Source organism: Pteropus alecto, unplaced genomic scaffold (assembly GCF_000325575.1).
Source record: "Pteropus alecto unplaced genomic scaffold, ASM32557v1 scaffold190, whole genome shotgun sequence".
NCBI lineage: Eukaryota > Metazoa > Chordata > Mammalia > Chiroptera > Pteropodidae > Pteropus > Pteropus alecto.
The window spans coordinates 1,289,711-1,307,029 of record NW_006430462.1 but is presented as its reverse complement, the minus strand read 5'-3'; the positions used below and the strand labels follow the sequence as shown (position 1 = coordinate 1,307,029).

The following is a 17,319-nucleotide window of genomic DNA, read 5'->3' as shown; positions in this document are numbered from 1 at the left end:
GAGGCCTTAGAGGTTGTCGACTCAGTCTCTGGTTGTCTAGACACCTCATTTGACCTCAGTTTCCACCTCTGGAAATTGGAAGGAATTGTCAGCTTGGCATAAACAGAATTATCTGACAGTACAAAGTGGAACTTGCAGACTGCTGGCGGGAGGGTCTTTTGGAGGCACTTTGGCAGTTTCTGCTAAAACAGAAAGGATGCATGGCTCCTGAGTTAGCCAACCCCTTTTAGGTACCTACCTGGAGCTGCACTTCTCAAAGTTTAATGTGCAGGAGAATGCCTGGGGTCTAGTCAAAATGCAGACTCTGGTTCAGTACCTCTGGGATGCAAGCTTCCAGGAGACCCTGCTAATACACCTCTCACGTGTGTTTCTTTATGATGGGGCACATGCATCAAAGACGAAAACAGCTTAAATTGCCATCAGGAAGGCCTTGGCCAAGTGCATGATGGGCCATCTCTGCCAGGGATGCTCTGGAGCAATTAAAGGAGGGAGAGAGGTCCATTGGGGTCTTGCAAATCGATGTGTCTTCTTTTCCCTAAGGATGGAGCACCCCCTGAGTGCTGGGGCTTCTGTATTTATCATTAACCAATGTGACCCCATGGTGGAACAGGGTCGGGCACACAGTAGGTGCTCATGCAATGTTTACTGAATGATGAAACAAATATGCTGGTATGGAAAGGGCTCCACGATCTAGTTTGGAGGGAACCAAGCAAGATTCAGAAGGATGCATGTGATCTGGAGCCCTTGGCATTGCTGACATTTGGGCCAAATGATTCTTTGTGGTAGAGGCCGACCTGGCCTCTGTAGGCTGTTGTTGAGCATCTGGCCTCCACTCATCAGATGACCCCTAGTTATGACAACCAAAACTCTCCAGACATTGCCAGCGTTTCCATGAGGGGCAAAATAGGCCTCAGTCGAGAACCACTGGTGTGATATGCTAGCATGTGGATGGAAGGAGGGAGGGATGGGTGTTGGAGAAGGCAGAAGGGAGGCCCTGTGTGATTTCCATTCAGATAGGTATTTGGCTGTAACCTCAGAAAGCCGGTGTGGGTGGCTCCTCCCCAAACTGATCAACAGTGGTTACCTCTTAGAAAAGATGGATGAGGACAAAATTGGAGATTTTCCTCCAAAGAGACTTAAGCCTTCTCTATTTTTTTATTTTTATTATTATTATTTTTAAAATTTATTATTATTATTTATGCTTACAGCACCTAGGTCGGTCTTCCTAGGTGGTTTCCCATCCAAGTACTAACCAGGCCCAACCCTGCTTAGCTTCCGAGATCAGACATTGGGCTTGTTCAGGGTGGCATGGCCCATAGACCATGGACCGTGGCTCCACTGGGACGTGAACCCAGGACCTTCTGTGTGTAAAGCAGACATGCTAACTGCTACACTATGGAACCACATCCTCTGTTTTTTTAAAATATGGAGATTGTGCTTGTGACTTGAGTAAGTCAATTTTAAAAACAGGAATAGTACAAAGACCCACTTCTAGAACTGTGAGGATTTAATGAGAGTACACACCGGAGGTGCTCGGCACAGTGCCTGGCACATAGTGGGAGCACAGCCAAAAGAAAGCGTCGTTGTTTTATTGTGTTGCATCCCTCTGGCAGCCCCTAAGCCTAGGGAAGCTATTAAGATCCTCTTTGCTTCTGGGCCAACTGGAACTCAGAGAGGGGGAGGGACTTTCTCAAGGTCACATAGCAAGGTAGGAGAAAACCAGTTTTCATAGCTCTGAAGTAGGGGCCATATCTCCTCTGCCACGCTGTGGCCTCTGCCGTGCATCTGGGTCTCCTGGTCATCACACCTGTGGACTGAGCCTGTGTGGGCTGCTTCAAGTCCCCTAGCTTGTGGATTGCTTGACATCCACCAGCCCAGCTGGCACCCAAGAAGTGGGCAAGGCTGGAAGTGGCAGAGTCTAGCCTGCAGAAGTTGTGCTGTGTTTTGGCCCAGCAGCTCTGGGAAGATTGCCAACGATGTGGAGCCTGGGATGGAGGACCTGGGCAGGGACAGTCCCTGTAGGTGGGCACTGACTACCAGCCCCAGACAGCTTCAGAATGCACCTTTCCTGCTCCAACACCTGCCGTGGCTGCCTAGTACCCAAGTCTAAATTTCCTTTCTGTGCCTGCTGGTTTAGCATTCGATGTCCTACAAGAGAGTCTCCACTGACATACCTAGATTCTAAATGCTAATGATAGTAATAAGAGCTTCCTGTGTTGTCATCTTGGTGACATCAGCTCTCTATTTTGGTTTGTTTTGATTACTCTAAAATAACATCAATCAATGTAATATATGATTGAAATATTTCTTTAGACATAAATAATAATAATAATAATTATTATTATTATTATTAGAACACCTGCTGTTTGCGAGGCATTGTACTAAATGCTTTACTTGCATTATCTTACTTAATTCTTACAACAGCCATATGACACTGCTTTAAGTCTGATTCTCATTTTACAAATAAGGGGACTGATGCCCACAGAAGAGAAGTGACTTGCCCGAGGTCACATAGCCATGGCCCAGCCAAGATCTGCAGCCTGACTCCAGAGGCAGACTTTTAGTCAGGAGGCCAGCCTACCTAATCTTACTGGGAGAATGAACCAGCATGTTGCCAGCAGAGAAGAGCCCAGGTCTGAATGTCTGTTGTTCCATGACCTTGCTGTGTGACCTTGGCCAAACTCTCCTCTCTGGGCTTGCACCAGGCTTTCTCCTAGGCTGGCTCTGTATTCCGGGACTCAAGGTCTCAAAATTATGTAAGAAACCTATAAATCACTCCAATTTTATTTTTCTATTTCTTTATTTTGCATCACACCATTGGTATATATTTACTATAAAATAGAGAATTCAAGGTAGGGGAGGGAATAAATGAAGCTCCAGTTAGCCTTTAGGGCGTACCTTTCTGGAATATTTTTCCAACATAAATATTTACCAGAAGAGGATCAGATAACCCTGTTTCACCTAACATCTTATCCCAGATGTCTCTCAGTAGTGAATCTTTTTTATAGTCGTATCCAGGTCTGTTATGGTTGTACTATGGATATTTAATTAGAACATCTAATTAGAGATGATGGTAAATAAATACCTGGCATTTACTGAAATCCTCCCCCTGCCGAGTCCTGCCCTGAGCACTTGACTTGGCAGCCATCCCAGCAACCCTCTGAGGCAGGCAGTTTAGCCCCATTTTACAGATGAGGAAACAGGCCATTGACGTTAACTGGCCCCAGGACTCATGGCTTGTCATTGGCAGAGTTGGATGTGGAGGCATGCCCAGCCCCTCCTGAGCCCTTACCCACTGGCCACCGTGCTTTGTGCCTTACCTACCATGTTCTCATGAGGCCCTGTGTCTTTGAAGCGGATTAGCGAGCTGGGTGCTGGCCAATGAAGGAAGACCAATTAGGAGAAACCACCGTGGTCTGTGGTAGCCGGGTGTGCAGCCTTGGACAAAGAAAGGGTGAGTGTTCCTGCTGGAAACAGCCCCTCTTCCTGGGCAAGAGAGACACCTGTCTGCTGGAGTTTGCCAGAGTATGTGCGGGATGAAATCCAGACTCTTAGCCAGACGGTTTCCCCAGCCTTCCAGAGTGTGAGTAGCTGAAGCCTCTCCTTTTGGATCCTGGGGGATTTTGGATGCAGTGCCTTTTATTCCTTAAGAGTTTCCAGGGTGCCAGGCGCCAGGCTACCCATTGTGGTTACCCTATGAAGTGGATCCCCTCTTCAGGTGGGGACACTGAGGCTCAGAGAGGATGAGAGCCTCGTCCAAAGTCGTCTTCGCAGCTCACGTCTCAGAGTTGGGAGTGTCAGGGCATCTTGGGCCACATATATTAGAGACTTAGCATGCGTCCAGGGCTCCTCTAAACATTTTGGATGTACTATTACCTTGTTCCCTCACAGCAGCCCGAGGAGGTGGGTGCTGTCATTGTCCTCATTTTACAGAAAAGGAAACTGAAACCTTTTGTATTTTTGTAAATGTTAACCATGAACTCCTCTTTTAGGTGAAATCCTACACAGGGCACCAAGTCAGGTGTCGAATCAAAGAAAGTTCTAGATACTGGAGTTGAGTGTGGGGCAGGGGAGGGAGATAGAGAGTTCAGCCTCTGGAAGTCAGTGGTGTGGAAACTGAGTCCCAGAGAGGGAAGAGACGTGTTCTGCTTGCACTGTGCTTTGGCAGCGCAGCAAGGATTGGAACCTGCTTTCCCCTTTTCCTGGGCTGGCCGGCCCCTCCCTCCCTTCAAAGGCCGCAGACTCGGCTACTAAACTTTATGTGGAAGAGATGTGTGGTTTGGATGAAAATAGGACTGGGGTATGCCCACTGGTTTTCAGGACAGCCAGGGGGAAGCCCAGAGGTTCCCAGAGGTGAGCTTTTGTGCCCCCTGGGGAGCTATTTATGTGTATCATCTTCCTTTAAACCCATGGGGACCCATAGTGAGGTCTTTGAGTGGAAGAGCCTGTCACATAACAAGACAGATGAAGCCAGTTCCACTTTAGACCCTGTGTTTTAGAGTTAGACCTCAATATGAATCCTGGCCTGGCTCCTACCAGCTGCATAGCTTCCCTGAGCCTCTGATTCCTCATCTGTAAAATGGAACATCATCATACCTTCCTCTCAGGGCAACTGAGAGCATTAGATGGTGCCATGCTCACAAGGTTTTTAGCTTTGTGCCAGCTGAGAGCAAGTGAGCATTCACCTGTATCGTTACGTGACAATTCCCCAAGGACTGTCATAGTCTCCTCTCAACAGCCCTATGAGAAGGGCTCCCCATATGTTCTATTTAAGAGATGAGGAAACCAAGGCCCAGAGAGGCTGAGTGTCTTGGCCAGAGCTGCCCAGACAGGGAGCAGCAGAGATGAACCTGGATCCGTGGCCCCCTGACTCCTGTCCCCTGCCTTTTCCCCAGCCTTGGTGCCTGCTTCAGTGGCTATGCCTTGACTGGGGAAAAGGAATGAAGTGGCCAGGGAAGTAAATACAGCCAGAGCTCAATAAATGCCCACTTCAAAGCAGAAGTTGCAGTTCTGGGGGGTCCCAAGCCCCCTGGCTCCTGGGTATAGTTGTGAACAGAACCATACGTTGATTTGTGGTTTGTAGAAACCCAGATTTGGCCTAGAGGGGCCCCAGGTAGCAGGGCCGAGATTAAGGTGTCTCAGGTGCAAAATTTAAGGGAGCACCAAAAAGCTCAGTGGTTAAGATAAATAACATTGCAATATAAATTTAAAAATAATCAAAACCAATGTATGAACTTTGAAAACATGCTAAACGAAAAAAGCTAGTCCATTTATATGAAATAGTCAGAAGAGGCAAATCCATAGAGACAAAGTAGATCAGTTGTTGTCAGGGGCGGGGAGGGATGGGAATGAGGAGATTGAGGGTGATGGCTAAAGGTCTTGGTTTCTCGTTGAGGGCGATGAAAACATTTTAAACATGATTATGATGGTGTACGTATACTAAGAACTGTTGAAATGTACACTTTAGGTGAATTGTGTGATGTGCGAATTATATCTCAATAAAGCTATTACGAAAAAAAATCTAAATCAATGCAAAAATATCCATGATGAACAATATAGCACAATTTTAAATAAGGACAAGACCAGTATTACTGATTTTTCCTTCTGCCTCAGGCTCAGTGCAGCTTGGCACAGCACTATTATTTATCCTATCTATTTAAAAATTTATTTTTTCGTTCATCATAGTATTTTGGCATTCATTTAAAAATACTGCATTAAAACATTATTGATCTCGATTACTAAGCTTTTTGGATATCCCCTTAAATTTTGCACTCAAGGACAGAGCCTCACTTCCTCACTCTGGTCCTGCCAGGCAAACCCCTTGCTCTCCAAGGGGCGGCTAAGCTCTGCCCGCCACTCTCTTCCTTCCTCCTCCCAGCAGCATCTCCCCATCTGACAGATGAGGCCAGCAAGACCCACCCAAGAAAGGCTGTGAGTTGTTCACCGGGCATGAAGATCCCGTGGGAATCTCTTTCCATGTCACCTTCTCCTCCAGCCCGAACATCCGGCTCCTTTGCCTTTCTCCCTTCTCCCCTGCTCTCTCCTGTCCTTTGAGGTGGCTCCCTGAATCCTCCAGCAGCTCTCGCTTAGCCCCCGGCTCTCATCTTCTAAGCTGTCCTACACCAGAGAGAGCCTGTGTCCCCTCCCAGGCCCCAGCCCAACCAGCACTCATGATGTCCCACTGCCCCCGGATAACCTCAGGCTCCTTACTTAGCGTTCAAAGCCCGGCACAGCCTGGCGCCTGTCGACCTCCCTTCCTTGTCCTCTTGCCTGCTGTTGCTGACTTCTAAACTGGCAGATTTGGATCAGACAGACACATATTTCTCGAATCGCTGCAATGCATCAGCCACAGCCACTGCCCTTTCTCAATTAAGCCTCCATCTCACTTAATCCTCTCAGTAGCCTTGCTAGGAAGAATTGTTGGCCCCATTTGACAGATGAGGAAACTGATGAGGGCCACAGAGAGGAGAGGACACTGCTAGGGGTCTGGAGCACAGGCAGGTACACACCCACGGCTCTGTCCACCTCCTCAAACATTTTCTCGTCCACTGCTGGTGACTGAGATGCAGAGCCTTGTTCTGCTTCCTTTGTGGCCATGTGTACAGAGTCTGGGGCCAAGGTCACTCCACTCCAGCCCCTAATGTCCTCTACCCACTCTGACTTGAGTTCATGTCCAAGGTCATGTCCTGGCATGTGATGTCAATGTGAATGGACATCTTGATTCTTTCATAATGGTTCTATTATCTCCTGTTTTTATTTTCTTAAATAAAACGAAACACCCAAATCATGCTCCAGAATATGCCATCAAACTTTCCCTGATACAAACCCCTGGCACTCGTCTTCGGTGATGGAGAGAGGGAATGGGCAGGCATGGGGGCCCAGGCCCCTCCTGAGGCGGGAGTACAGCTCCTTGGGTCCCTGGAGCCATCGTCCGTGGATAGCCCCCCAGGGACCCAGGAATTAGGACAGAAAAAAACGACATCCGATTTAATGACCCAATTTAATACTTCTTACCGGGGTCAATGTAGGTGACAGATTGCAGCAGCTGGGCCCCGGTCACCAAGAGAAATCACATATATCTTTATATCACCTTTCAGCTGCTACAGATTTCTTATCACTCCATGCAAATTGTAGTCATTGTGATGCCCGCCCCTCATCTGGTTATTTATTGCTCTAATAAAGGAACATATGGGTTACTATATCGCAGCATTTTTTATCAGTGTTCTTAGCCAGATTTTACTGTTATTGATATCCTTTTAATCTTCTGCATTTTATTCCACTTAAAAACGCTCTTCTGGGAAGGGGCCCATAGGTTTCACCAGACGGCCGAAGGGTTCCACAGCATAAGAAGGGTCCAAGAACCAGTTAGGCTTGGGATCGAGTCCTGACGCCTCCCTCCACTTCTGTGAGTGTAGGCAGCCGCCTCCCCTGTCTGTGTTTCTTATTGTGGCCTGGTCCAGGGGCAGCTTTCTGCCTCATGGTTGTTTTGGGAGGTCAGCAATGGTGCTGGATGCTTTCTGCAGTGATGTTTGGCCATTAGGTGTGGCCCTGAGCTGCTCTATCATGCTCTACGGGAGCTCCCACAGCCACCTGCACATCTGCCATCCTGGCATCCATCCCTCCTCTCTGTGCTTTGTCTGCCTCTCCTGTGTGTGTTGCTCTGACACTCCTTACAGGCAGGCCTGTGTCACCTAAGAAATAATAGTATGTGATCGTAGCTAGTGTCACTAAGCTCACCCTGTGCCAGCCTCACAACAACTATCCAGGTAGGTTCTGTCTGCATTTTTATTCCGGAGATGAGGCGAATGAGGCCAAGAGAGAAGTCGCTGGCTCAAGGTCACACAGCTGGAGAGTGGCGGAGGCCCAGATTGCCCCTGCGTCTGTCCAGCTCTTGACCCCAACACTCTATGAGCATTGCATTCCCTTTACCTGGTCTGGGTGGTTGCCCAGGAAATAGTCCTTGAATGCTGAAATCAGTGCCCCAGACAGTATTTCCCAGAGCAGGGAGAGGAGACCACACTTGTTCATGTAGATCCCTGGGCTCCATCTCATAACTTCCAAACTGGAATATCCGGGGCCAGGATCCTGGAATATGTCTTTTAACAATTTCAGGAAATTCTGATGCACTTGGGAGTTCAAGAACATCTTCAAGGGAAGAAAGAACATTGATACAGTAACAAAGCTCTGTTCTGAGTGCTGCATATCAGTTCATCCTCACTAGTTAATCCTCACTACTGCTGTTCGCAATCCCATTTCACAGACGAGGAAACCGAGGCACAGAGAAGTAGGTGTCACCTCCCTTCTCCCCCAGGGCTGTATTGCTAGCTATCAGCAGAACCAGAACTAGAAGCTAGATGTGTGGACTCCTACTCCAGTGCTTATTCCTTCATGTTTAGCAGTTTCTTGGCAGAGGAATGGAGACAGAGTCCTGTGTAGGGGGAGGGGCAATGCAGGTGCAGGAAGCCCCAACTCTCAAAAGGTCACTCTGGGCCTTTCCTGTTTAATTGTTTACCCGGCAGGAGCCCCATGTGTTCTCAAGCAGGAAGCCCAAAGCAGGGGCTGTGCCAGGTGCTAGGGGCAAGGCTGGGAGACAGGGCCCTGGAACTGGAGCTGGTTACTGCCCTGAGCAGCTACATAACCTTGGACAAATAGCATCCCCATCTGTGTATTAGGAAGGGTAAGGATTTGGGGGCCTGGTTAAGAGCTTGGGTTCTGGTATCAGACAGACCTGGGTTCCAGTTCAGGCTCAGCCAGCTGTGTGACCTTGGGCTAAGCACTTCACCTCTCTGAGCCTCAGCTATCAAATGGAGCTAATAATAGTGCCTGCCACCTAGGGTTGTTATTAGAGGCAAAACGTACATTAAAGTGCCAGGCACACACAAGTCTCTTTCTTTAAGTCTTTATTTGACGGTAGACCAGATATAGATGCTGCTTTTTTTAAGTAAAAAAAATCAACTATTGATTTTTTTTTTCCCGAGTTGTATATTTTTCTCTCACCCACCAAAGGCTGGACACGAATCCTTCTACTGACCCTTCCAAGATGGGGCCCAGAACCAAAATATATGCTGGGCTTCACCACAGCTCATTGTATTTGCATTTCATGGACTTATCTTTTCATCACACAGGCCAGGGGGTTTGGCAGACTATGGCCTGCAGGACAATAGATAGTAGTAGTCTTTTCTTGGAACTCGGCCCCACACATTTGTGTGTTGCTAAGGGCTGCTGTCATGCTACAAAGGCAGAGTGGAATATCTGCCTCAGAGACCACTGACCACAGGACAACGTCACAGGCTTTCTGGCCCTGTATAGAAGTAACGCGCTGATGCACCTTACCAGGCCACTCGTTTCTCAGGTTGTGTGCCCCTCCAGTGTCCATCCCTGTGCTGTGTGATGACAGTGATCCTAATATTCAGTGCTGACATTTCTGGAGGTTGACTCCATGCCAGGCCCGATAGAAGTTGTGGAGTTCCTCATGATTCCATGATTCTTTCCTCCAGGTGTTATTCTCATTTCTCAGATGAAAACACGAAAGCATAGAGAGCTGTCCCAGACTGACCCGGGACACAGACTCTGAGTGGGGGAGCTGGGATGTGACCTTGGGCCTCATTACCTGCCACCCCCAGCTTGTGCCTAACAGTGCTGAGCTGGGCTTCTGAGCAGGAGGTGGGGCAGCATGGGGGTCGGGTGCTGCCTTGGTTGATTTAGGTAAAAAATGCAAAGCAAGTCAGAAGAGAGAGATCCTGGATCTAGGCGCATGGGCTACGGAGAGAGAGGTGGAGGAAGACTCAGATTTTCCTCCTGGCTCCCTACTTACCAGCTGTGTGGCCTTGGGCAGGTGATCCCACCTCTCTGAGCCTCAGTAAATAGATGGTTAATTAAGGGAGAGTGAAATAGGGTAATGGCGGGAGGTGGAGGCGGGGTGAAGACAAAATTCAGTGATGTGTGCAAAATCCTTAGCTCAGTGCCTCACGTATAATAGTGCTCAATAAGTCAGAGCTCATTTTTAAGGCAGCGTGCTGGCCTGACTTCTCTTCATCCCTTCTGAGCTATTCCATGCACTTTAATGCTCAAGCTGCGTCCAGAACCATGGAATTATTTTTCTCTTGCCCTATGGACTCTGGCAGGGTTTTCTTGGCTGGCTTCCTGCTGGAATGGGTCAGAGGCATCTGTTCCCTAGGGGCCCTTCCAAAGAGAGCCTTGGTCTCCCCAACTCAGCACTGGAGGGTTGGGGCTAGGGTTGGTGAGGTCAGCAGGGGGCCATGGCAACGGAATGTTTGGGAGCTGGTTCTCACTCCAAAGAGTTGGGAGGGCTTGCAGGGCTGATGGCTGAGCTCCAGCACATGGGCACTGGGCACCCCTCCAAGGCCACTCTGTAAGTGCAGTGACCTGCCACCTTAGCTGGCAGTGTGTCCTCCAGCACCCCTCTCTTGTCTTGGGAACCTTGGATCTCCTGAGCTTGGAGAAATGCTGAGTTAGAAAGTTCAAACGAATTTGAACTCAAATCAGTGTGGTCTCAGTATAAATGTCACCTCTTTCTATGACCCCCCTCTGGCATGGTTCCCCTTCCCACCATGGGCATTTCCTTCCATGTATCTATTACAGATATAATTACTGTCTCATATGCTTATTTCCTTGCTCCCCACTAGAATTTCGCTCCATGAGGGCAGGGGCCTTTGTCTACTATCCCTGGTGTGTTGCAGCATCTTGATCAGTACCGAGCACATAGTAGGTGCTCAGTAAACATTTGTGGAATGAATGAATCTGAGTCTAAAGAGATCTCAAAGACTGATCAGCCCTCTCCCCCACCCCTCCCTTCCAGTGGTCATTCAGAGCAGCCAACTGGGCAATGGAAAGAATGAGCAAAGCCTCCTCCCATCTCTTCCTGCTGCCCCCATTTTACGAGCCGCCATGACACAATGCGCAGGACGTCATCTTGGGACAGAGCCAGATTTGGAAACTGGCTTTTCTTCTTACGAGTTGTGGGCTTCTGCTAACTACTTCAACTCTCAGAGCTCCAATCTCCTTATTATCAGATGGAGATAAACATCCCCACCTTGAAAGTTTCTACTGAGGATGAAATTAGAAAACGAAAGCCAATATGTAAATAGCCCTCACTGTGTGCCAGGTGCTTTCTGACATGCTCGAACTTATTGACACCTTCCAGTTCTTCTATGAGGCTAGTTCCTTGTTCACAATGGCCACATTGCAAGGGTCCAGGTGCCACATGCGCGCCTTCTGTGAGGCAGTATTAATCATTCCCATTTTATAGACGAGGAAACTGAGGCTCAGAGAGAGTAAGTGACTTGTTAAGGTCACACAGCCAGTAGCTGGTGGAGCTAGGATTTGAGCCCAAGCAGTCTGGCCCCCTACTATTCCTGCCATACAAAATTTTTAAAAAATACTAGTTGTTTGATGATCACATAGAAAGACAATACAACAATACCACGAAAGTATGTTTTCAGGAGAAAAATGTTATCACCTGCCACCAGAATACCACCCCTGGTAGCATTTTGAGTCTTTTTCCTTCTTGTCTTTTTTTTTGGTTTGCATTTGCTGGTTGGTTTGGTTGATTTGGTGTTCACTTTTTTGGTAAAGTTTTGCTTACCCGGCACCCACATGGGTCCTTGTCATCCATAAATTGGAGAGCCAGGGCCCTCACCCTCCTCACCAGAGGATAAAATGAAGTAGGGCATGGAAAGCCCTCGGCCTGGTGTTAAATACACAGTGGTGAATAATAAATGCTGATATTCCTCCTATAAGAAAAGGAGGGCTCTTTCGTCCCCACCCCCATGCTTCCCATTTGTCTTCTGAGTCAGCACTGTCCAACAGAATGTACAAGTGATGGGGCCATTCTAGGCCAGGAGTCCACAAACTGTAAATGTCCAGATAGTACATATTGCAGCACATAGGGTTTTTGTTGCTGCTTTTCTTCCCTTCCTCTCCCGCTTCTGTCCTCCCCCTCATTCTCCTCTCCTTCTCTTAAAAAAAATATAAAAGCCATTCTCAGCTGGCAGGCCGGACGAAAGCAGGCCGAGGGCCAGTTTGCCCACCCCATTCTAGATCTGCACTGTTCAGTACAGTAGCTACTGGCCACCATATGACTGGACACTTGAAACGTGGCCAGTGCAAATGAGGGGGTGAATTTTAAATTTTCTTTAATTTTACTTTAAATTTAAATACCTACGAGTGGCTAGTGCTTCACTTTGGACACGAAGTCCTAAGTTACTGAAGGCTCTGACAGCCCTGTCCCTTTGCTCTGAAAGGCTGAGCTCTCTGGCATTTCAAGGGCCACTTGAGGGAAGCTGGGCCCAAGCCATCTTGCCTCTGGAAGAGCTTCAAGTGCCTGGTCCTTAATTGTTCTTATTTGTTCCAAGAGGCAGGCCTCCCATCATTGGCCACCCATGCCCCAGGAGTGACAGGCCTGTGTATTCTGTAGTTTGGAGGCGGGGTAGGGGGCTGGTTGCTGTGGTAACACCTGGAAACCCTTTACCATCTGGATTTAGATGTACTAATTGGGCTGGTATTTCAGGGATCAAAAAAATAAAAATAAAAACAAGCAAACTGGGTAGAAGTGAGGAGTCAGGGACTAGGAAGGAAGAGAGGACAGAGAAATGTAGCAACAGCCTGTACCCAGCTCATTCTCATCATGGCACAAATAAAATAACAGCTGAGGTTTTTGAGTACTTGCTATTATCTTGTCAAAACCTTTCAACAGCCCATTTTACAGAATGGGAAAACTGAGGCTCAGAGGGGTGACAGTCTGTGTAGTCAGCAGGTCATCTAAGAGCTGTGTTCTTAACCAGCCTGCCTCCTGGAATGGGACCAAGGGGGGACATGTCGAGCCTTACGCTCAAAATGTGATTCTGCGAAGTGAGCTCCCCTCATGGGCCTCAAGTACCCCATCAGTAAAATGGGTTGGCAGAGACCCAAGGGCTCCACAAGGCCGCAGTGCCTTAGCTCAGATCTCAGCTCACGCCTCTCTGCCTGAGAAGTGGGCCAGTTCATTCCCTGTAGGACCATTTGAGTTCAGACCCCAGCTGTGACATCTTGGGCTGAGATGGTCTCCCCCTGTACTACAGCTTGTCTTCCAGAGTACTTTCCCCCAAAATCTCTATTTCTTGCCCTTGGGGAGCCTGACATCCCCCTCTGCCCATCTGAGAGGGCCCAGCCCCTCTCTACAGCACCCATCCATCTCCTCTGCTCTGCAGGGTTCAGCCAGTGGACAGCCTTGGCAAGTGGTCACTAGGGATAGAGCCCAGGGATGAGAGTACCCAGTGAAGTTAAGTGCAGCCCAAAGGGCCCCAGAGTCTCGGCTCCTCCTGAGACAGCCCTAGGCACAGCCACCTGTACACCCCCAGCCTCCATTACTGGGCAGCTGAGCAAACACGCCCCCCACCCCCACCCCATGCAGCATACTCTCTTAGAAATCTGGTGCTAGACAGAGTTGGATCCCAGCAGCAGAGGGAGGGCAGGCCTGTGCTCCTCCATGTCTCTTAGGAAGCTGATTTCTCCTGGTGATCAAATAGAGAAGGCCGAGTCCCAGAGCGGGCAGGGTCTTACCCAGAGTTGCTGAGCAGATTCAAGGCCAGAATCCAAACCGTCTGCGTCCTATTTTACCAGTGCTAGGGCTTTTGATGTGCTTACTCTGCTCACTCAGCACTTCACACAAGTTCCTGAACCTCATAATAACTCTCTGAGAAAAGGTTATTATTATCCCTTTTTATTTTCGGAAGAGAACATAGAAGCTCCGAATGGTGAAGTCCCTTGTCCAGATCACCAGCTGGCAAGTGTCAAAGGCGGGATTTGAACCTGGGCTTTAAGGGCTCCAAGTCCGGGGCTCTTACCCATCCTTCTCACTGCCAGGATGTCAGGACACCTCCCTTGACAGGGTCCAACAGGGTGGGGGGATGGAGGACAGGCCCAGGTTCCTGGGCTGGGCTCTGTGGCCCCTCCTAGAGTGGCTCTGGGTCCCTGGCTCTAAGTGGTCAGGAAGCTGCCTTCTGCTTTGTGGGTTCTCAGCTGCTTTCTCTCTGCCAGGTCACCCTGCTTTTGCTTCTCAAGCCATCCTTCAGATCTTGCCAGCAGCCAGTTTCTGGGGAGAGGTTCTCTAGCTATTTTCCACTGTTCAGAGGGGCCAGTGACCCCAGGAGACTCATCTTTGCCAATCACTTCTAGAACCCTCCCAGCAGCCCTTTGAGGTCAGTGGACCCACCTTTCTTTGCAGCTGAGGAAACTGTGGCTTAGCTGGAGGAAGTGACTCTCCCAAAGCCACATGGCCAGGAAATGCCATGGCCTCTCAGCAGTTTCAACCCCAGGCCCAAGACTGTTGTGTTCCCTTGGCTCTGGTGTTTATTTTCCACTTGCTGCGGACTAAGGAGTCCCGGGGAGCCCAGTCCCTTACGGGTGTATTGGTCCAGCTGCGAACCAGGTCCTTTGGTTGTTTTGGCTGCACCGCATGTCTGAAAAGGAATGCTGTCTTCACACTTCCTTCCCTCCAGGCCCTTTACCGTTCCCTAGGCCGCTGGCAGCTCCCAAGTCACGTGGGTTCTTTCCTACCCGTGCCTTGGTACTGGCTGCTCCCTTTGCCAGGAACACCTTTCTGTCTCCTCTACCTGGCTATTCCAAACTCCACCTGTCCACTGTCAGAACTCGGGACGAGGGCTGCCTTCTGTAGGAAGTCTTCCCTCACCTACTCAATAGAACCCATCACTCCCTTCCAGGTGTAGGTTCACAGTGTGCATGGACGTGGGGACTGAGGCTGTATCTTTTAGCTCCACAGTCCAACTCCCAGCAACAGTAGGTGCTCATAAAATGTTAGAATAAATGAATAGCCAGTAATCGTGGTCGAAATCTTTTAAATGCTCCCCACCTGCCGGGTGCATTCTTAAGTTCTTAAGAGGGTCATTTAATGTTCATGATTAACCTTTAATGTTGACACTCATCAACCCATTTTACAGATGGGGCTCAGAGAAGTGAAGTCTGTTGCCCAAGCTCACACAGCCACACAGGAAGTGGCAGAGTTGGGATTCAAACCAAGCCTACCTTACTCTCTGAAGGCCCAGAGACCTCAAGCCCTTTGATTCTGGAAGATGAGAGAGGAAGCGAAGTCTCAGAAACAGAGCAACGGCAAGGCAGAGAAGGGCTGGGGTGGTTAGAGGTTGGCTGAGTGTCCGTCCAGTGTCTGAGTCTGCATTTTCTGTATTGGACAACAGTTGTAAAATTGAAAGGCCTTAATGATAAACTGGGGAGGAGGGCAGATCTGTCATTTGAGGTGACCAAAGAAGCGGGTAGCTGGGCTGGGTGGGCCCTACTTTTCAAACAAGTTCTTATCTATAGAATTGCCATTGAAGTCTGATCATCTTTATTACCAGTGCCTGGGAGGGTTGAGAGCATAGGCTCAGGGTCATAATTCATGTCCTAAGTCATCCCTTCCCTCTGTCACCCCCATAGTCTCAGCATCCCTGAGGTTTCCTGGGACACCAGCAGGAGACTCCAGACTGACCTCCCTACCTCTGTTCTCTCTCCTACAGGCCCTCTCTCCAGGGGCTGCCCTTAGAGTAAGTCCATTTCCTTCCCCTGTCCCCTTGCCTTGCAGCTAGCTGCCTCCTGTCTTCCCGCTCCCTCCCCTCCAGCCCCAGCAGTCTCCTCTCTCAGGTTCCTGAACACTCCACACCCTCCGCCATCTCGGATCTTTGCACTCTCTGTTCCCTCTGCCTGGAGCACCCTTCCCACACATCTTCACATGGCCAGCTCCTTCTCATTTAGGTCTTGGCTTGGATGTCACCTCCTCCAAGATGCCCTCTCTGCTTGGTCCCTCTCACAGTGTTCAGCTCATTTCTATGCAGGTTGTTACCACAGCCTGGCAATAACATGTATACCATTTGCATCCCCGACTAGGACATAAGCTCCTCGAGGCCAGAGGCCTGGCTGTCTCATGTCCCCAGCCCTGAGCACAGTGTCTGGCACCTTTTCGTGTTTCATAAGTATTTAATGAATGAAGATGGAATGAATGGATGGGGATTTGAGAAGAAACCCAGACCACGATATTCTGCACCTTCTCCTGAAAAACAGCTCCTACAGCTGCAGAGTGTGGTCATTCAGAGCAGACTCCAGAGCTGGCTGGCCGGGATCTGAATCTAGGACTCTGACTTGGCTGCTTTCCAGTTGAGTGCCTGTGAGCAACCTCACCGTGCATCAGTTTCCTCCTCTCTCGTAGCACTTTCTCTGTACCAGGCCCTGCTCATTTAACCAAGACATAGTCCATAAATGTTTATTGAGCACCTAGCAGGTGCCAGGCACTGTGCTAGGAGCTGGGGAGACAGCCGTGAACAAAACAAGCAAAAACTGTGTCCTTGTGAAATGATGCGCTGCTGGAGTCTGACGTTCTAGTGCATTATTATTGTCCACATTTTGATAATCAGTTTAAAAATAATTACTACTCTGTCCATTGATCAGATGAGGAAACTGAGGCACTGAGAGATGAAGGAACTGAGCAAGATCCCACAGCTAGGAAATGGCGAAAAGAGATTTGAACCTAGGCCGTCTGGCTCCAGCATCCTCTGGGGTGATAATAGCACCTACCCTGAAGGTGGTTGGAAGATCTCATGTGTTAAGATAGATGAAGTGCCCGGTTTGGTGAGCGAGTGCTCTGCTGTGACTGTCTGCATCCTCACGTTTGCTGTCATTGGGGTCTGTATGGTAAAGGGCTCGCAGCTCACAGACCTCCCTGACCACGTGTACCCTTCTCTCTCCTCAGATGTGAGCCTGGCGGGCCTCCCATTGACCTGTCGCTGAAGCAGGCCCCCCACCCCAGGCCCACTATGCGCCTGTCGGTGCGGAGGGCACTGCTGGCAGCCGGCTGTGCCCTGCTGGGACAGCAGGTGCTGGAGTGCCGGGCGGTGCTGGAGGGTCCGCGGAGCCCCCGGTGGGCCATGCGACCAGAGCAGGAGGACTTGGTGATGACGGGCATGGACCACGTGGAGTACCGTTATGGCAAGGCCATGCCACTCATCTTCGTGGGTGGCGTGCCCCGCAGCGGCACCACACTGATGCGTGCCATGCTGGATGCCCACCCTGAGGTGCGCTGTGGCGAGGAGACCCGCATCATCCCCCGCGTGCTGGCTATGCGCCAGGCCTGGTCCAAGTCGGGCCGTGAGAAGCTGCGGCTAGACGAGGCCGGCGTGACAGATGAGGTGCTGGACGCCGCCATGCAGGCCTTCATCCTGGAGGTGATCGCCAAGCACGGAGAGCCTGCTCGTGTGCTCTGCAACAAGGACCCCTTCACCCTCAAATCCTCAGTCTACCTGTCACGCCTATTCC

General features: G+C 49.7%; 1 protein-coding gene across 1 annotated transcript in view; it reads left to right on the top strand.

Moving 5' to 3' along the window:
* The window catches only part of TPST2 (tyrosylprotein sulfotransferase 2), a 49,236-nt gene that overhangs the window by 19,958 nt on the left and 11,959 nt on the right, over positions 1-17,319 (top strand). The window contains 2 exon segments of the mRNA XM_006904867.3: positions 16,757-17,317; position 17,319. The exon segment at position 17,319 is cut by the window's right edge and continues 317 nt beyond it. Of these exon segments, the coding sequence (XP_006904929.1) occupies positions 16,821-17,317; position 17,319 (498 nt within the window). The 5' untranslated portion in view covers positions 16,757-16,820.